At 39.0% G+C, this 21495-nt stretch overlaps 1 protein-coding gene across 3 annotated transcripts in view; it reads right to left on the minus strand.

Moving 5' to 3' along the window:
• CNTNAP4 (contactin associated protein family member 4) overlaps positions 1–18839 on the minus strand; it is a 255310-nt gene extending 236471 nt beyond the window's left edge. For all 3 annotated transcript variants that reach the window (XM_059152233.1, XM_059152232.1, XM_059152231.1), the window contains exon 1: positions 18698–18839. In XM_059152233.1, the coding sequence (XP_059008216.1) occupies positions 18698–18782 (85 nt within the window). In that variant the 5' untranslated portion in view covers positions 18783–18839. The remainder of the gene's footprint in view (positions 1–18697) is intronic.
• Between the last annotated feature and the right edge of the window lie 2656 nt (positions 18840–21495).

The following is a 21495-nucleotide window of genomic DNA, read 5'->3' on the forward strand; positions in this document are numbered from 1 at the left end:
CACTTTTTAAAAGAGAAGTGTCCTTCTCATTTTTAGTAAGTCCTCTGAGTTCACATACACATCAGTAAAGGTTATTTCTTGACAACTCTGTCGAGTAAAAACCTTCCGGGTTTTTCTTCATAGCTGGACATGTCCAGGGACACATTTTTAAAATGTAATAGCTGCCGGTGGAGGGCCATTCAAAGCCTCAAATGCTTCCTGTCACAGATTTTTAAACCTCACGAGATGGTGTAACACCGCAGAACACGCTGGAGAATGGAAGCTTCCTGGAAGGGTGGTTACCTCAGCTCTTCTCAGTGCTTGGAATATATCAAATATGGTCAACAATTCAACAGAATTCACCTCTGGCTTCCGAATCCTTAGATACAGCAAAAGAAGTGAGTTCAAAATGATGTGGCATATCCAAAAATGTTTCAGTTAGCACCACCTAATGAACTGTACCATTTTTCTTCTCTCTCTTCCCCTTCCATTCTGAGAGCAGAGTCTATACATCTTTACAGGCCTATTTTCTAGTACACACTTCAACAGGGCAAGCACAGGGTAAATGTTTAATTAAATTGAGCATAACTTGAAGAGCATATTGTAAAATTTTAATCAACTTTTGCTCTTCCATTTTATCTGTGTCCTCTTCTTACACATTAAGTGATGGATATACTTCGGGGCAAAATGTATTTGTCCCGAAGTATTTAAACAACTCCACTGAATAGGCATTCAGCCTCTTACCATTAGAGGCAAATGTTGAATCTCTACTATGTGAGCCAAGTGGGTGGGGCAGGGGCAGGTATTTGAGAGGGAGACAAGAAAACCTCCTGGTTATCAGTCACAGGGAAGAAGAACACTCCATGAAACCTTCAATTCAGGATATATTCTGGTTCCTGCCAAAAGTAAAGGACTTCATTAAAATGCGGCCATGCGTGACGCCAGAAAGTATTCTGTATGAGCCTTATCTCGGAAAGATTTTACTCAGTATGCCACCATGGCACGAATCTTTGTAAAATACTGCATTATACATATCACACACCATCTCAAGAAAATTTAAATATGATCCTTGTAGGCAGGTTGGAGAAGAGAATGGAAAAAGAAAAGAAACAAACATGAAGATAGTTAAAATTCCTTCATCGGGAAGAAAGCAGCTACACAGGAACTGCATATTATACTTTCTGGAACATAAACACATTTATAATAAAACCAAAGTGAAAACCGCCAGCTGGAATCCACCTCTCCTTGCTCTGAAGTATCTCTTGTGTTCTATCTGTCAGGGTGTCCTGTCAGTCTTTCATGCTCACGCAGGACAAGTCTGCTGCCTGCTCCTTATGGCCTCTGTCACTATCTGGGTTATTTCGTAGCTCTTATTACTTCTCACGTGAATTAATTCACCAGCTAAATATCTGTTTTCTATGTTTCCAGGTTAGACGCTATTGCCTTGCCTTTCGCTCGTTAATCCCATCTTGACACTGCCAGGAGTTCTAACTTTACAAAATACACATCTAATCAATGTCGCACACGTGCAGCTAACCCTTAGAATATTAAGATGACCTTAGGGATAAAATCCTTCGGACTTCCCAGGACTGCTTCATGACTATTTCTTTAGCTTTCTCTGCAGCCACTCCTCGCCCTCAGCCAGTCCCGGATGGTTGATGATGCCTTCAGATGCTCCGTGCTTTTGCGGGGCTCATTCTCATTGCAGTGTGCTTGTCCCTTCTCTTCCCTCCGGGTTCTCCCACTCGTCCTTCGTGAAATAGCTATCTCTGGTGCTCTGCCTATAACCACCCAAAAGTCTTGCTTCTCACACTGTGCTGTGCTCTTTTCTGGGACCAGAAAGTGACAAAGCTGAGCTTTAGGCCAAAACAGCAATGAGCCAATGGCCTGCAAGGACACCGGTCACCCTATCAGCACCCTGAACACTGCTGTACATTCTGCTGTAAAGGAAAGCAAAACCTTAGGCATAAAATATGATTTCAAAAGCATTATGTATCTGTGAGTCAGAACTCCCATTCTCAGTTGTTGGCAAGAAGTTACTGATTGTGACCATTTTAACATTTCAAAACCACTGATGCTGAAGACATGTGTAATGACAGGTAGCATGCTAAATATTTGTTGAGTGAATAAATGAATAAAATGAGCAGGGTAAGGTGAAACCCCAAGAGGCCTCAGAAATTACAAGGGTGAGAAATGCTTTAATAGACTGAAGGAACAATCATGTAACCCAGGGAAGAGTTATTGTATGAAACCAAACACATCCGGGGATCGTAAACATTATTTCAGCAAGAATTTTTATAATATATTTAACTAGCATTTCTTTCTTAGGTATAATCCTCTGAATCATCAGTGCCTACTGAAAAATAACCAGGGTCCCAAAGCATGCAATTTCAGGGTCCATTTAACATGGAACATATTCACCCAGTGTAATTTGTAGAGATAGATTCCCGAACTATCAACTCAAAGTCAGTAAGAAATACAAGAACTCCTCTTTTGTCAATTCTAGTAGTCATTTCTACTGGTCATTTGTTGATCTTCAAAGGACATGAGAGGAGGCACACGAGAGGTAAACAAAGGTTTACCAAATAAATCAGAAGGCATTACATCAGGAATTTAGACTGAAGAAGAGTATCTATCACAGTCTGCCTTTCATTATACTGTAAGGCATGTCTTTCTGTCTTCCCCATTTGGTTTTGGTTCCCTGAATGCAGGGAGTTGTGATTTTATCCTACTACCCTGACTAGAACAAGAAAACTCATGGGGAGCTCTTTGAGAATCTGAGTGGATGGATGGATAATTTGCTTGCCCAGCCTCTAAAATCTAGAAACCCTAGAGTAACTCTGATATTTGTTTTCCTGTGCATGACATCGGAAGCTTGTTTAAAAATAAGCAGATACCTTGAAATGGCAACTGGGTAGACAGGCAGGGACTTACTCTGTTTCCATCTCTTGCTTTTAGAAGAACATATAGCTTAAGAAGCATCTATCGGATGTAAAGTACAAAACTGATCACAACTTTCAGTTCAAAACACTCCACTAAAAATGCTCCATTTGGTTCTGGGCAACAACTGTGTCTTTTAATTTAAAAAAATAGTTCATTCTAGGCGAAGCAATAAATTTCAACTCCAAGTTTAAACATTTGCTTGTACTATTTCACCTGGTATTTTGTCAAGCACATGAAATATGGGATCGAATACCTTTATTTTCAACAATATCCAATTAGTTCCAAGCTATGAAGGTATATTTGTGAGACACTGCCTTAAGTGCAAAGTCACAGAAGTCTACCTAACAAATGTATCGTACAAATTATAGGCCAATTAATTAATGCCTTATAAAACATTTTCCCTTAGTATTTTTTACTTGTGGAATCAGGAAGATAAGAAGGGAACCAGAATGCATCTCATCAATATAATTGTATCAAATAAAATATTATTAAAATGGGAGTCTCATTGCTTCGCTTGATAGAACAGATATTTAAAGGTGTGGTATGCTATGTGTACCAAGGGAGCAGGAAATTTCAAGAGCTTTGGGCATACTATAAAAAGAACGGGGCTAGATGAACAGGGGTCAGCAGTCAGAGAAAGAATGAAGCACAAACTGCCCTTAATGCCTCTGATATTTTTCTTTCATAGAAATGGGCTGGGACTAATGAGGAGCACCATTCAAAGACATATCAGATATTTCACAGAATCCTGTCTACTCCCTGGAAAACTGGCTCAAACATATGGGTGTTGGCCATCCAAAACTGGAAATCTGAAATGTTTTCTTTTTCAATTTGATCTTCATTAAGTATGGGCTGCTCTCCCTGATTTCAGAGGGAAGAACAATATTGAGGAATACTAGTCTGTTTTTGTGAGATGTTGAAATTTTTCTCAGAAAGAAAGAAGAAATCCTCTTTCTAAAGAAAGAGACAGAACTCTAAAGACACCAGAAGGATATCAAAGTCAGTATCAAGGGAGGAATGAAATGGCAGGTAAGAAGTTCTTTCCGTAAACAGTGACTCATGCCTTCTGGAGAAAACACTAGGCTCCTGGTTACAACCAAAAACCTCCACCCGCAGCAGCCCATCAGAGGCCAGGGGCATGGAGCTCCTGAGAGGGACACATGTAGGGATGATTGGTGGTACTGCTGAGGGCTGCCAAGACGAGACAGCGGTGTGTATAACTGACAGGACCAATTGATGAGTGAGCCGGTTTCCTGCAGGGTGACAGATGCGTTTCTGAGATCTGTCAGACATGGCAATCTCTACCCACCTCCTCTGATCCATGCTTGAACAAATGATACTGCTAGAAGAGACAGAGAACCATCTTTAAGTGTTATAAATCCTTGAGCAGGAAAGGGAAGTGTATAAGACAGCTATTGCTTTAAATTTCTCCTTCCAAAAGAAATTTAGATTTTTGCCAAAGTGGGACAAAGAAATTGAACAGTTTGTGACACTGACATTTGTAAATGGCTTCAGACACTGTGATCTTAGAGAATTATGAGAATCTGAAGATCGCCAGTACTAGAACAAGCAGATACTGGTAGACTAGGAGAATTTAAAAATAAATCAATGAGCAATCAATTGGTTCAAAATAGAGGAACGTTTAAATAAGAGTGCATCCACTTGATAGATTATTACGAACCATTAAAAAAGATAAATACAAAGACTATTTAGCCACAAGAGAAATGCACTGGAGAGGATGGAAAAACACCCATAAGAGGAATGACTGGGTGTGAACAGATGCTGTGTTAAGACTGAGTGAAATAATGTATGGCAAACATCTGTTCCAGTTCCCAATACTAGAGGGCATTCTACAAATTTAAAATTAGACAAATTTTAAATTGAATATAAGGAAGTTATTAGAATCATGGTTGTTTGTTCATTTTATTTACGTCGTGTTTGTTTGTTTGTGACTAGACATAGAAGGATCGCAGGATGAAAAGGGAGATCCTGAGATTTGCAGACAGAAAGAGGAAAAGCACCAGAGAAAACAAACTGCAAAATCCACTTTGGAGAACGGGACACGAGAAACACACAGAGCAAATCGCTATGTAACTGCGGCTTGGCAACACGGAGGAGAAAGTAATTTGGAGGGGGATAGAATAACATTTGTGATAAAAGCTGTGGGAGTGTGGGTGATAAATAAAGAGGTGATTTTTAATAAAGGGAACTAAACTATCATCCTATACATCTCTAAGACTTGTTGGAAGGACGATTTAGAACAGAATAATGCTCACAAAGAAAATGATTTGCTTAGAAGTTATAAAACCATTGTGAAATGATGGGAAGGCAATCTTTGGTGTCATTAAGATGCACTCCTCTAAGAGATATCAGAAACTCTCAAGTGGAGACAGGTAGAGAGCACCAGGCGCAGATAAAAGGAAAGAAGAGACAGGACGGTGGTAGCTCGCAACCAGGCAGCAGGAGCTAATGGAGAAGCGCACTGGGTGTCATCCTAGCAACACCATTGGAAAGGCAATCAAGTGGAAGACGATGTCACTCACCTGATATGTTTCAATCAGTAAAAACAACGTATCTGCTCTTGAGCTTGCAAAAATTCTCCCAAATATCAAGAGATTTACTTTATTCAGGCAGTTGAGACAGGGAGAGCTCATTACAAACTGAATTGTGCACCCCCCACCTCAAAATTCATATATTGGAGCCTTAACCCTCAATGTGACTATATTTGGAGCCAAGATCCAGGGCCTTTAAGAAGGTAATTAAGGTTAAATGGGCTCATAAAAGTAGCGCCCATCAGCAGCCCAGGCCCTCATCGTGGGATGGGACTGATGGGACTGGTGTCCTTATAGGAAGAGGAAAAGGATCTCTCCTGACTGATCACACACACAGAGGAAAGGCCACACAAGGACCCAGTAAAAGGGCGGCCATCTGCAAACCACGAGGAAAGTCCTCACCAGAAACCAACCCTGCCTGCGCTTCGGTCTTTGAGTTCCAGCCTCCAGCACTGGGAGAAAACAAATTTCGGTTGTTTAAGCCTCCCAGCCTGTGGTATTTGTTATGGCAGCCGTCACAGACTAATACAACGCCCAAAGGGAATGGAGAAGGGAATGGGCAAGGAGAAGGATTTAATAGAGAAAGAAACAACACTGGCAGAATGCCCGGGTCACACAGTGTTGCAAGCTTGCAGAAAGGAGTTGGTTTTCTTGGCCATTTGAGCTTTTTCAGTCCCTTAGGACCTGTTCTTGGAACTGTTGACTCAAGGAAGAAATTTAGACTGAGCGGGTAGGTCTCCGGTACCAAGGAGCAAGGGGAGTCAATGGACATTCAGAGTAGGATATTTTATGGTTATATATGCCGAGAGATGCTTAACATCTCATGCTGAAGAGGAAGGAAGTGCTTGTGAATAAAATGTAAGTGACAGAATCCTTAGAAGAAAGTAAGCATGTCACCTTATAATTGATCATGCCAGAGACGGAACCTTGAGAAGAGGCAGTGTGGGTTCTAACACACAGGGGAGGTGATTTCAAAGGCTCATGGAGAAGATGAATGTGTTCCATCTCAAAGAGCAATGCCTTTACCATCACTGACATTGGGCCCAAGTCTTTAGCTCTATTCTTCCTTACTAGATGACTTTGGAAGTACCTCCTAAATTTCCACTTCCTAGTTTGTAAAATAATAATAGTAATGCCTGCCTCCACCACCTTAGAGTCTACAGAGCCCAACGCAAAAGGAATATTTGCCAATATGAATGATAACATATGTCAGCACACACAGAAAGCTATGAACTCTACAAATCTGGCAATGAAAATCACAAAGGTACACAATGAGGAATTAGAAACAGGACAGGAATCTAAAAAGAGTAATGAAGAGTTACAGGAAATGAACAGAAAGAATATGTGTACAATTCAAAGAGGAAAAAAGAAGTTTGGAACTCACAAATGCTTATAAACGTAGCTACAGACAATGAAGAAAAGTGCTGCGTATGTTTGCAGGCGAGAGAAGCACCAGGAAGCTGTGGTTACACTCTTTATAAAGTTAATGATGAAAATTTTAAAAATAGAGAACTAATTTTATTTTTCTTCTACCCTCCGTAAAGGGAAAAAAAGTCTTTAAGTGGGAAAAAAGAAAATACAAGCCAACATAAAGGAACTGAAGACCAAGACAGATGAAGAAATCGGAGATTTCTTTCCAGAGTGTGGGGACAAGATTTCAGCACAAGTTCCAAACTGGAGGAGATCATGTGGCAGCTTCAGAGATGGAGAGGCACAAGGAGGGCCTGGACAGAGGCAGATGCACTTCCAGTTTAGGCTCATGATGTATTTTGTGTTTGCCTGTTCACGGAGGTCCTCAGTCCAAACACGATGGGAGATACCAGCCTATCAGATTATATTTGCTCTACATAGGAAAGGGGGGAGGGAAGGAGGGAGGGAGCGGGAGAGCCAATAAGAGTCGGTTGGCCATGACAGTATGGATCCTAACGAATTACGACAGACCAGAATAAAGTACTCAGCCTACCTAAATGAAATCTAATAGAGATAAATACAAAATCCAAAAAAATTAAAAAAAAAAATAAGTGGTCCCCTATCTAAAAATTACTTTTTTTAAAAAAAAAGATTTTATTTATTTATTTGAGAGAGAGACAGTGAGAGAGAGCATGAGCAAGGAGAAAGTCAGAGGGAGAAGCAGACTCCCCGTGGAGCTGGGAGCCCGATGCGGGACTTGATCCCCGGACTCCGGGATCATGACCTGAGCCGAAGGCAGTCGTCCAACCAGCCACCCAGGGGTCCCTAAAAATGACTTTTTTATCATTAAAATAATACACAGTGCTCCAGTTTATCTAGCCTGATTCCGTTCATCTCCTCTCTTTTTGGTGTTTCAACTGAAAAAAAAAAAAAAATTACAGATAAGCCACCATTTGGTATATTCTTTCCACATTTACTGAATATCCTCTTTTCTCCAGGCACTGTGCCAGGTGTTACAGACACAGAAATGATTAAAATAATACCTTCGCCTTTCAAAGATTTCACCGTTTTGTAAAGGAGACATATTCTCGAAAAATACAGTTTGAGAGTCTATGATCAGGGCAGGAACAGGCGAACACTTAGGGTGCTCTGGAGATTCTGCCAAGATGGTGACAGCTGAGATGGTTTGATCAGGAAAGGCTCCGCACAGGAAGGAGGTCAGGCTTGCTTTAGGCAGACGTTTTCCAGGAGGATTCAAGGGGAAGGGATTGATGGCCATCCGGCAATGGCAAAAAGAACAGCGGATGTAAAGACCAGACAATAGAGGCCAGAAGACATGGGGAGGGGCAGCACTGTGAGAGAGACAAAGGTGGAGCCATCAGCAAATACAGAGGAGGAAGATACTCCCTTGCTATGCTAATAAGGCTGACCTTATTACTTAAAGCACCTAACAATGAGATAGAGCTACAAGGCAGGAGTTACCTTCTTTTTAGACAAAACCTTAAAAACTGATGAAACATATCAATGCATTATGGCAGGCTCACCTAAAAATACAATAATACGTGTAGTATTTAAAAATCATGCATGATGTGAAATGGAAGGAATGGAAGTCACAGGAAGTCGTGAGGGAAGGAGACAGCTGCCGCGGCGGTCCTACCAGCCAAATCAACCCTGGCAATCCTGAAGATGACAGATGCCACAGCCCGATCATCCCCGTATCCAGAAGAAGGAAAAAAGGAAAATGATCAAGGCTCCATTCTGCTAACTCAGAAAATCAGAGAACTGCCAGCATCTTCTCTAGAGAATGTTTCAGTGATTAATACCACTACATATACTACATATACATTCTTTCCACGCTAATCTATAGCATGTTGCAACTATGTATCTAAATAAAGAGATGGAAAGAAACTATTCCATAGGCAAGCACATAGCAAGGCTTTCAAGAAACGAATGTGGTCATTTACAAAGCCACACCAGCAAATGGCTGTTTTATATGTCAAGCATAGCAAATCATTGTGATCATCGTTTTATTCTTAGTACCTAAAACTCCACATCAGATTTTTAGGAGCCTACTTTTTCCATTTCTCTAATGGGTATTTGACTATGAAATATTTTATTTCACTGTGTTCTGTTTGGCGGTTAGGTCCTATCGGATGCTGTGAGTTTAGGAAACCAAATGTTATCTTCAGTGCTTGCTCGTCGCTTTCTTAACCATAATCTGCTTCCTTTCCCAAAGCATCCTCTCTTTCGTTTGTATGAGGAAAGGCTACACATCTTATGATACTTAAAAGATTGTGCTATGACATTTTACAGGCACCTGACGTTTTCCTAACAGGATTACAACACAGCCTCCATGTTAAAGCACAACACTTCAAATAAGCACAGAAATCATACACACAATGGAACCAAAGAGCCTATCTGAGCAGCTTTATAACCTTGCACAGAATTCCCTCACCACCACTTAAGATAGAATTGTTTTTATTTCAGCAATGTTCATTTAATTAAGTCCTAAGCATCTAAAACATGGCAAATGTAAATATGTATTATAAATCCTTAATTATGAGGATCACTAGCTTTCATGCAGCTTCACGCCTTGGAATATCTATCTTGGAGATAGATTCTTTTTGTTCAATATCAGCCAAAATTGAGAGATAAAAGCGAATGATGTGAACAATGTTAAACTCTGTTTATAATGCCCTTCGCTTGGTACCAGTGTCTTCACCGCATTGTCTTTGAGAGTTACATTCTGCTTCAATGTATCTAGCGGTGTTTGAGCCAAAATCTCTCCCCCATTTTCTGCCTTCATTGTCATGTTCAGAAAGATCAGCTAGAAGTTGAGTTAAATGCTGGGGTCCCTGAGATCTCCATGTCATATCCTAAAAAATAAAGCACTTTGGGATCACAAAATGGCAATATTACCCCTCTGTTTGGGAGGAGTTTAAATTGAATTCAGAAAGACCTCTTGCTAAATTTTAATCCCATATACTGGTTGGTATTTTATTTATTTATTTATTTATTTATTTGATAGAGAGCGAGTGAGCACACAAGCAGGGCAGTGGCAGGTAGAAGGAAAGGGAGAAGCAGGCTCCCTACAGAGCAGGGAGAGCCCAGTGTGGGGCTCGATTTCAGGACTGTGGGATCATGACCTGAGTGAAGGCAGTCGCTTAACCAACTGAGCCACCCAGGTGCCCCCATATACTGTTTTTTAAAACTATACCAGAGATTATTCTGGTATGGTAGCAACTAAGAAATAATCTTATCTATATTCCAACACTACTTAATTAAAAATGTGCCACCCAGGGACAATGTTTTCCATTTCTCTGCCAATATGGACCGTTCCCAATTTCCACCAACAGTATCTTCCAACATATGCATGACAGTGTGTCACACACACACACACACACACACACACACACACACAATATGATAATTTCATCTTAGCAACTCATTTCCCCTACAGACCAGTTTCAATTTAGCTCCTTCCTTCTCTTTGGCTATCTGCTGATCTGATTTTAAAAGACAAACACGGGACACCTGGTTAGCACAGTTGGTTAAGCATCTGCCTTCGGCTCAGGTCATGATCCCAGAACCCTGGAGTCGAGCCCTGTGTCGGGCTCCCTGCTCACTAGGGAGTTTGTTTCTCCCTCTGCCCCTCCTCCCTGCTCATACTTGTTCTCTCCCTCTTTCAAATAAACAAAATCTTTAATTAAAAAATTGTTTAAAAAAAGACAGATACGTATCATTATCTTTGAAAACTAAAGAGGTCTTAAAGATAGATAGATATTCAATCTCTTAGAGCACAACTATTAGCCCAGAGGGAAATTTAACTTTCTCAAATTTTCCCCAAAATCTCTCTCTTGGGTCTGATACAGCAAAGGTCAGGTTGATAGCAAACTGTGGGGCTCTCAGTTGTGAGCCATTCAGTTCAGATATCTATTCAGTGTCACCCAGGCATCTACCAACTCCAAAGCTTGTGACCAAGTCCAAAAAGCGTTTATCGGTGCCCTTATTCAAAGGGAATTTTTTTTTTTAAATCTCTCTATATAGGTTATAACTGCAGAGTAAGTCAGTGATAAGATTATAGGTTATAGTTTGCTTTGAAACTATAAAATAAATGCAATTTAGGAAGGCAGGTGAATTTATATATTTACATGCTGTTTCTAAACTAATATCAACCTATGACCTCAGTTGTAAGTACCATAATTGCCAGTGAGGGGAAAAAAACAGTTACAGAAACAAATATGTCTTTTATGATTTAGAAGCACATAATATCTTATTCTAGAGCACTGCCAAGTAATGAGAGGTACTTAATAAAAAAAGTAATTAGAGCTATAGCCAACTGATACATATCATACCATTTTTTTCTTTTGTGATTTAAACACCTTAGAGGTAAATTTCATCACTGTTCTATTAAATACTTATAGCATTAAAAACTTTTATAGTTACTAATTTTAAACTACTTAAAATGTCAAATGTTTTAAGCTTCACTCACTTTTCCAATTATTACATTGGAATGACTCATTAACTGTAACATAAACAGACCACTTTTACCTCCTGTTATGCTTTATCTTTGCTTTTATTACCAGAGTACCACTTTTCTGTGAACCATGACAAAAATTCATTGGAGGGAAAAAAAAACCCAAACCAAACACATACTCTTCCTCTTCCAAATACCAATTTTCCTCAAAAGAATGAAAACAATGATACTTTGTAATAGATTTTACATGTACATTCCTTACCATTATGTGATAGTGTACATGGTACATAATAGTTCATGTACCCGAACACCTTAGCAAAAACATTCTGACAAAAACTTTATTATCCAGAAATTACTGGGAAAAAAAATATCTTTACTTGTGAAGTAGAGTATCAGATTTGGTCTTTACTACATGGACCTGGGGCAATCAGTTTGTAGAGGGTCTAAATTCAAAGACTAAAAACAAAGAAAGTTGGTTCTAGAAGTCAAATAAAAAGTTACACATGCACACATACATACATACATACATGTATAACTACTCGAAGCACAAGAAACAGGAAACAACTACAGCTCTAGAACTCACTGAAGAAATTTGAGTGTTGAAATTTTAGGCACCAGAGTTTCCCCCGAAAAAGCAGTCAAAAAGATAATCCAATGGTCAACGACACCTCCATTATTTAGAAGTACAATTTATTGTAATTTAGAGCTATGGGTAAACTATTAAGAAATTTCAAATATTTTTTTAAACTCTCAAAGCCTTCAAATTACAATATTAATCTCCAAGGTAAAAATTTCTTTAAGACTATTTAGTTAATTGAGGCTTTTTGATGAATTCATTCTACCTTTAAGAAAGACTTTCTTAAAAAGTCCTTTCACATCAATTTCATGTGATGTGATGAGCATGGGGTATTATATGCAACTGCTGAATTGTTGAACTCTACATCTGAAACTAGTAATGGACTACATGTCAGCTAAATGAATTTCAAAAAAAGAATTTAACATATTCTTTAAATGCCAATGTAAGAACGATATAAATATCTCAATTGTAAAAATAAATTACAACCTTGATTACCAGGGAAAAAACAAAAAAAAAGGAAAGACTTTCAGTGATAGTCACATGGTCTCCTAAAGTTCCAAAGTTTTTGTCTGCATTTAGTTTGGGGCACTTATTTCTCTTTCTGAGATTTTCCTTTTTAAGTGACCTTAGCATTTAATCCTACAATTCGAGACCTGTTTTTAAAGATCTGCTTATTAAAGGGTATTTCTAAAAATGTCTAAGTGAAATACCCATTAAAACAATTATCCATAAATTCCATGAGAATTCGCTCCACCACTGCCACAACACAGCTCATTTCACTACATGAATGTAGTTCATTATTGAAACACGTCCTATTTTAAGCAAATATTCTCAACAAGTCTCCCCTTCACCATCATACTTGTCTTGAAAAACAGCAATGATTCTCAACAAATACTAAAAAGGTTATGGAGGACAAAATTCCTGAATCAATAAAAATTTTTAAAAATTAAGCTAAGCAAGAATTGAAATACCAGCCCACGGAAAAAAATCAGATCAAAGCCTGCGTTATTTAATATTTCACCAGAGATATTCACTACCTATCTAAATATGCATATCTGGGGTGAACATAACAATGTTGGATAAGCTTTCACTACTCTTTCCACTGATTTCAGGAGCTGGGTGGGTCTGTGAACTTTCAACACTAAGAAGGAAAGAAAGAGATTTTAAAAGGAGGCTGGAGGACTTAGATAAACTTACTAACTGGCAACCTAAAGGTTGTGGGATTCATCAGTTGACAATATTAAGGCCCTAGTACTGATTTATCTGAAGTAAAAGCCATTCAAATTCTAAATATGGTATCAACTTGAGAAATACAGATATTTATAAAGCAAAACTGATAATCTATTGTAAAAAAAAAAAAAAAATTCAGAGCCATGTAATGGCAGGTATCCCTGACCCTCATCATCTGTTCACAGAGGACAGTCATGAACCCCACTACAGTTCCTGCTGACACCCAGAAAATGTCACATTTCAGTGAGCTCTATGAGACAATCCTTGGCTGTCTTTGATTTGGAAGTTGGTTTTTTGATAAGACAGAAATCTTCATTAGAGCTGAGCCATTAAAATTAACAGAATTATGAAAAATAAAGTATGTTAACACATGGCCATTTACTTTGGGGAAAAAAGTTACCATGGAATTTCGATGAAAAGAACTTGTAAAATGTTATATTCCATCATATTTTTAACTTAAACTTTAAGAAACCCCACATTAAACAGGGTAGTGTAAATAAAATGAGGCCAATGATCAGTTCTTGGAAATGAAAAGGAAATACAATTCCAAATGGACAAGACATTTACATAAAAATTAATTATGTTGGCACGAGTAGGTGAACGGCACCTGCCTAGTTATTATGAATTCTCAGTGGGCAGTGTTTAAATGAAAGTCTATTTTTTTAACTTATTCTAGAAAGTTCGCCAATTTCAGAGTTTGTAGGAAGCTGCTACTATAAATGTCACAGGGATGAGAATACTCTTCCAGTAAGATCATCTCCCTCATACAATCAGTGATTCCAAATGCAAGTTTCTGATTAGTATGGAAATGGGATAATTTACACTCATGAAAGTATAAAATAACAACAGAATTTTCATTTGAAATATCTGAGATGCAATTACTTACACACTTTATTGAACTTCTTATATTAACAGATTACTTGAGATTGAAGGTGCTCCTTTAGCAACCAAAACTGCTGAAGCTTTACAAATAGTTACAAGTAATTCACACCCACTGAAATAATATCTCTGAACAATAAAGTCTTTAAGAAGAAACATATGAGGAAGATACTGATTTGAAGGTCTCTTCTGTTATACCTCCTAGTAATTACTTTCAGTACCACAATTCCATAAGTATGTATTTCTGTGCTAAATAATTAAGACTAAATTTCATCATAGCAGTATAATTTATATATTACCCATATGTCATCATTATATTGTATGTTATTTAAATCCACGGGTGTTTTCCTATAAAAGCCAGAGAGTAAAGAATATTATGAAGATCTTTATATCAAGAGAGGGAGACCAATTTTAAGAAAATTTTGTTGATAAAATACAAAATATAATAATAATGCATACAAATTTTGCCACACAGGTCTACTAATGACAGGAATGGATGACCGAAATTCAAATTTCATTTAATTTTTTTGTGCTGCAAAGAATTCTTTTTCCAAACATTTGTTAAAACTTTTTTTTCCCAAACATTTAAAATTAGAAAAATGACTCTCAGCTCACCGATTCTACAAAACAAGGCAGTGGGCCACATGTGGCCAACCTCTGAGGTAAATATTGCATTATCTTACAGTTGATGTTATGCATTTCTACTAACTGTTTTCCCTGAAGAAGTAAATTAACTCGATCTTGATATAAAGATTGGGTCCCTTAAAGGAACTGTTGATATCTGACACAATTTCCAAAATCTTAGAAGACAATAATGTTCATTACTAAGAGTGAGCCGTATGAGTGCTGTGAAAGTGGTATTTTTGAGCCCTATGTTAGGTATGAGTTGTGTCATCCCCAGAGCTGGAGACGGCCCTAATCAGAAATTATTTGGGATGCACGCAGTCAGAAGTGGGGAGAAGGCACTAAACTGAAGAAAACAAATCAGTGACGCTGTTAGAAAAGTAAGTCAAAGCGCAAGTTCACCTGTGTGTCCAAAGGTCACCTATTCATGCATTGTATGATATCATTATATTTCATCAGTACTCTACTATTACAGTCTAATTGTTTTTTGCCATGGGCAGAAATTCTTGGGAGAAGGAGGAAAAGTAGGAAGCTTCAGGAAAGAATTGCAAGGTTGAGTTTTAACAATTCGGGAATCTGTCCAGTTGCATTTCACATTGGAGCCCGGACCCTACAAGAGTGATGATCCACTCAAGCATTTACCCTCATCTATTGCTGATTTTTAACATACCCTTCCCATGCTTCTGTCAGAGTAGATCTCAGATAAGCCTTTTTTTAAGTTAGATAAAGGAAAGAATTTAACTTCTAATTAAGTCATTCAAAAGCTACTTGGTGAGCATTAAATATTTTGAGAGTAAGACTCAGTAGGATGCCAGGAAGCCTTCATCACATGATCCTGCGAAAGTAAAAATAACAGCAAGACTCTTACTTGCCTTAGTCCATACAACTGTTCCTTCTTTTGTGGTGAGTCAACTTTTCCCAAAACACCTTCATGTTGAGCAAGAAACCGTGGGTCCATAAGAGTAATTATAAAAATAGATATCTCCCTTCTCACAACTCATGTCTCTTGGGAGCAAGTGAAGAAACCAACAGTCTGTACAACGCATCACAGAGCAAGCTCTTCCAGAAGGACCTGTCTCTAAACTTCCATGAAAGGAACACCTCAACACGTTTGTCTTGACCAGAGCAAAGGAGAAAGACCTGGGGCTGGTTCACTGCTTTTGAAATGTCCAGTAGGGCGCTAGTTGACAAAGGATGGGGCCCATTCAACATATCTCATCTGTAGACAGGTGAGGAGTGAGCAGAGTCACCAAATATGCGTGAGCACATGCGTCTGGTGGTTTATACAGATTTATTTACGTATATATACATGCACATACACATGAACATGTATACAGACATGTATTTATTTGCACAGAATCCTTCCAATGGAAAGTTACCATGTTGATTGATTTTGCTCAACTAACATTCAAATTACAATGCACCTAATCCCTGAGCTGTTCCTGGTTTAGAGGGCTGTCCCACGAAAGCTTTCACACTGACAGCCTTGGGTAGTCTTGGGCTGACTCAGTGGAGAACAGATCTGCTCTTGGTGAATCAGCTGTAAATAAAGGGAGAAGGTCTTTGTATTCACCTAGGACAATGACCCTTAATTTTATTTATTTATATTCAATTCTCCCTGACTTTAACATTGGTATTTAAGATTGATTCATATTTTAATACAAAGTCTTGTCCAGAAGAATTATTGGTGTTGACTTTATAATGCTTATGCTGAAAAAATGAAAAATATAAAAAAATAAAAATACTTATGCTGGTTGATGGTCACTTGTCCATACATCAAATCCCAGCCTTGCTAGTAAACATATCTACTTGTTCTTCCAAACAAGATAAAACATATGAAGTGCCTTGTTACTAACAACCAAAAATTAAAATTGCTTCCAACCAAAAATTAAAAATTAAAAAAACCCCACTAAGTGCTAAAGAATAAAACAAAAATTGGGAAATGAAATTTTTCTCATATGTACTATTGCAAAACATATGAAATGATGTTAACAAGAAATTATTAAATACAATTTTAATTAGATGAGGGTACTTAATTGCATTTTTAACACTCTAACAACTGTCAACTCAATATATGGTAACCAAGAACTCCAACTTCAGTATTTAAATAATTCCTAGTAATTTAAAATTTTACAGGTTCTTATAAGTTTTTCTAGTATCTAGAAGAACATTAAACCACTTCACAAACAAACCAAAGCTGAGAGAATATAGAACCTGGGTTGAAATTTAAAGTGTCAGCCAGAAGCCCAGCACTACTGAATATTCTGCTTTCCTCAGGTCTCAGCAGCTCCTCTGCCCTTCACTAAAAAGATCTATTACAAACAAAAACTATTTAGTGTCTATCTGCCTTTTATTGGACTCCAAGCAAACAAACATAAACGACTATCAATCAAACAGATATCAATCATACTCATATATTATTAACCCAAATATAGGCAGTGCCTTGATAAGGCATGACTGTGTCTAGGCCAGACTTCAGCTCTGCTTTTCTGAAGGGAAGGATGCTTCAAGTGATGTGCTTTCCATTGTAAGAGTGACCTCTAGTGCCTTCCTTTTTTGTTGAACTTCTGTAGTTGGACGATGAATTACTTAAGCCTTCTCAACAAAACTTTGTGTGCATGGGTGTGGTGTGTGTGTCTGTCTAGTTGTTGTTTGTTTGTTGCAATGCTTGTCAAAAGCTACCATTACAGCCTTCCAAGATTCTGACCAGGTGGAAACAGGTAAATTTTCTTGTCTCATGGAATTCTTATACAACCAAATGAAAACCGAGTCTGAAACACAGTGCAGCATCTGGAGGGTGTTCTCTTCTTGCAGAGCGATGGATACACCACGCCAGTCTATGAGCTAATATGCATGGGAACCTGAAATCACAGGAGCCCGTGTGGTGTAAATGGACATCTGACTTGTGCCAGAGGGTCATTCATCATGTTTTTCCCACATCAAAGTTCTTTAGTGTGCTCAAGGGGTGCACGGGAGCAAATGCCTGATTACTGGCTTATTTGTAGCCCCAAAACTAACCCTGGTTATACAGCAACAGCAACATCAATTCCTGAATAGGCCTCATAGCCCTTTCTGGAAAAGCAAATGAGCTTTTCTTTTTAAATCAGAGAAAGAGGTAAAAAGTTGAATTTACAGGGCTTATTTATCATTCATCAAGGAGGGGGGAACCTCCCATTTGGGGATTTTAACCCAAAAACAACTTTTAAAACTTTTCTATCTCTAATAAAACATGGATGAAGGGAGTTCTGCCAAATTATATTGAATGATACTTAAATAAGAAATAAGGTCTTGATAAATCTTCCCCCAATCAATTAACTGAGAACATCCAATCATAAATGCATAAAGTTAAAAATAATGCCTTTAAGAATTCATACTTTTGAAAAATCATGTAAACATTTTTCCTTAAGCAATGGATTAAGACCCCTCTTTCAAGAGTACTCAAATCTTTAGGAGTGAGGGCACGATTCTTAATACTGGGGTTCACCTCTGCCAGTTTTGCTCCTGAATTCTGCAGTGCATTTCAGTTATTCTCAGTTATTTAAAGATGCAGTCAGCTATCAGTCTGTCAGTGCAAACTTCAGAAATCCAAGCTAATGCAGCATAAGGTAAAGTCTGCCAGTTGTTTTCCTGATACACATAATTCCAATAAAATTCAGTAATCCTTGAGGAGGAAGAAATGAAGACATTCACAGGCTATTCCCTGGTTAAGATGCTAATGTAATGTTTTACTCGAACTTGAGCTCTCTCAATGAATATTCAAAGACGGAAGAATAAGAGCCTGCTTATGGCCAAAAAAGAAAGGAAATGACACTTTGCATATTTTGACCAGATCAGGAGGAAAGACATGTGTAAAGCCAGTCATATTTGCAAGGTTTTTAAGGGAGACTCATTTATAACAATATGCTTTGCAGCAATTTCAGTAGCAAATAATAATGATTAAAAAAAAAAAACAGAATTAAAGTTTTGCAGAGAGCCCCCCCACCACTACCACCCCTGCAAGTTTTAAATCATTTGCTGTATACTTACAGGAATTCCCAGCTATGACCCTGTTCCAATTTTGAGTAGATAACAGAAGTAGCGTCTTGAGGACAGCTCCGGTGATAGACCCCATGGTCACATTTGTTGGGTTCCCCCAAAAGATCCTGAGTGGCTCTCCCAACGCTGTCTGGGTCTCCAGCACCTCTGGGTCTCTCCGTCGATCTCCTTCCTTCCCTCCTCTCCTCTCTCTCTCTCTCTCTCTCTCTCTCTCTCTCTCTCACAGACACACACACAGGCACACACACAGACACACACACACCCCCCACCCACAGCCCTGACTCCTCAGTGAAAGGCTCCCAGCACCTTTCCTAACAAGCATCCACAGCGACGAGGCCACGCCCACTCCTCGCCGCGGCGGTCCCCGACTGTGGCCGCGGTCCCTCCTCCAAATTCACAGGGGCGCTCGGAGCCCACCGAGCGCTGCTGCGGCCGCTATTGGAAGCTGCACCTGCCGGCGGGGCCTGCTGCTCCGGGGCCTCCTCGGGGCTCCCTCCCCGCCCCGCTATTCTCCAACAGTCCTTAACCCTTTCTCCCCTCTGGAGATGTGGCTGGGGGAAGGGGTGAGGCGGTGGAGCCTCCCGATTTTCCGGAGGTCTTGCCTTTAGCGGAGCCAGTCAACGCACTGAGCTCATTCCTGAATATCCGGGAGGGCGTCCAGGTAAAACTGCGTTATGTTTCAAAACAAAAGCATAAAAGAAGACAGAAATAACTAAGCCGTATTGGTAAACTGTAGCTAAAACTGTCCTCGGGGAAAATACTTGCTGTTGTTTTTCTCTGTTTATATAAAACTATCCTTTTCAGCGACGGTGCCAGGATTTTATTATGGAAATTCCTCCCAAGGAAACAGACATTCCTGTTTGGCAGATATTTAGAATCATCTGGTAATAGTCTGCAAGAAATTAACATTTCTTATTTTAGTGCATCAGGAGGCCAAATCCCCAAATTGAACGCTTTGGATAGATTTATTTTGATGAATACATCATGCTGTGAATAGGCAGCTGCATTCTACAAATTCTTTAATAACAATTCCCTAAAGGCCCAAAAAGAAGAATGATGGGATACTGAAGGGGACCCCCCCAACACACACAAAGGCACACACCTCCCAAACCTAAACAATGGAAAGATATAATTCAAATGCTTAAAGGAGAGAGGAATAAAGTTGAATTCAGAAGCTCACCAACTTAGGAAAAATTACTCTCATAATGGTTGATTCACGAACACTGCTATTTCTTGAACAGAATATTAAAATATTTAAGTGATGGGGTTACTATCACATAATAAGTGCATCACATGGTATCACAGAGGATAATCTCTTTAAAATAAATGCGAAGCTGTTTAACTGATAATGTGCTAGATTTTGTAGGAATCTAGACTTCTCAAGCCTCTCTTGGTGATTACAAATTAGAAGAGCATAAGCCTGTAGCAGCAGTACCCTTGCTGTGCAATGAATGAAATAAGGAGCAAAAGGACAGATGCATCCTTCTGCCTAGCCATAAAGCTAAATAAATACGTTTGGCTCTTGCCTACAAACAAAGCAGAAGAGGTATTTTCTTTTCCTACTTTACAGATGAGAAAACAAGAACAGAGAATGTAAATAATTTGTAGAGGTCATAGAGTTAGTTTAGTAAAGTACTGATGACTGGACTTTGTTTTTCTGACTCCAATTTTCCTGTTCTTACCCTAGGACTAACCGCCCCACACATCAGAGGACACCTCCTCCCCGACCTGGCAGTGGTGGTTAAAACCAAAGGCCCTAGGTAAAAAAAAAGGAAAAGAAAAAACCCAGCAGGGAAAAGAAAGGTCACTGATTGGGTGTTTACTTGTATTCCTAGGCCTACATCCCTGATTTTGATATTTTCTGATATTATATATTAAGCAAAAGCAGATATAAGTTGCCAATTTATGTCAGGTAATTCCTGAAAGGGATTATATTTTATTAAATACATACTATTTGTCATTTGTTATCTAATTAAATTATTATAGCAATCTTTGGGGGAATTATCATTATGTCTATATAGCACAGAGACTGAAAATCCAGGAAGCGAAGCCGTATGTCCAGAGTGCTCACAGCGAGTGAGAAAGACAGAAGGATGGACTGGCATTCTGGACAGCCAAGCTCTAAAATCCTGACTTTCAAGGACTCCACACTGAGGAATAGATTCCTGGGCTCTCCGGAAGAGAAAAGTTGTCTTCCTATTAAAAATTTATACTTAGTTGTTCCCATAAAACAAATTAGAGAATGCGTTTTAAAAGGATCAGTACACATAAATGAAAAATAACCAAACCTTTCATGCCCATAATAACTTCCTTAGGACAAAGTGTAAATGATCACAGCAGCCATTAATGATGGCTTTTCTGTATGGGTGGCCTGTAGATAGAGAATGAGGTGAGGGCTGGCCCTGGGAGGAAGACCACAGCATTTCAAGCCTCCGCAACGCCTGTCCCTGCCTGATGACCACACAGGGGAGAGACTGCCCGGACAACGTGAAGCAAGGGCAAGAATGTGGACTTCGCAAACAGAGGAGGCTAGATCTGAATTCAGCTTTCACTATGGTTCTCATTAAGTGACTCCATTTCTCTGGCCTTTGATTTCTTTAAAAAAAAAAAAAGAAAGAAAAGAAAAGAAGGGCGCCTGGGTGGCTCAGTTGGTTAAAGCCTCTGCCTTCAGCTCAGGTCATGATCCCAGAGTTCTGGGATGGAGCCCAGCATAGGATCTCTGCTCAGCGGGGAGTCTGCTTCCCTTCATTTCTCTCTGCCTGCCTCTCTGCCTACTTGTGATCTCTGTC

The sequence above is a fragment of the Mustela lutreola genome, chromosome 16, assembly GCF_030435805.1.
Source record: "Mustela lutreola isolate mMusLut2 chromosome 16, mMusLut2.pri, whole genome shotgun sequence".
NCBI lineage: Eukaryota > Metazoa > Chordata > Mammalia > Carnivora > Mustelidae > Mustela > Mustela lutreola.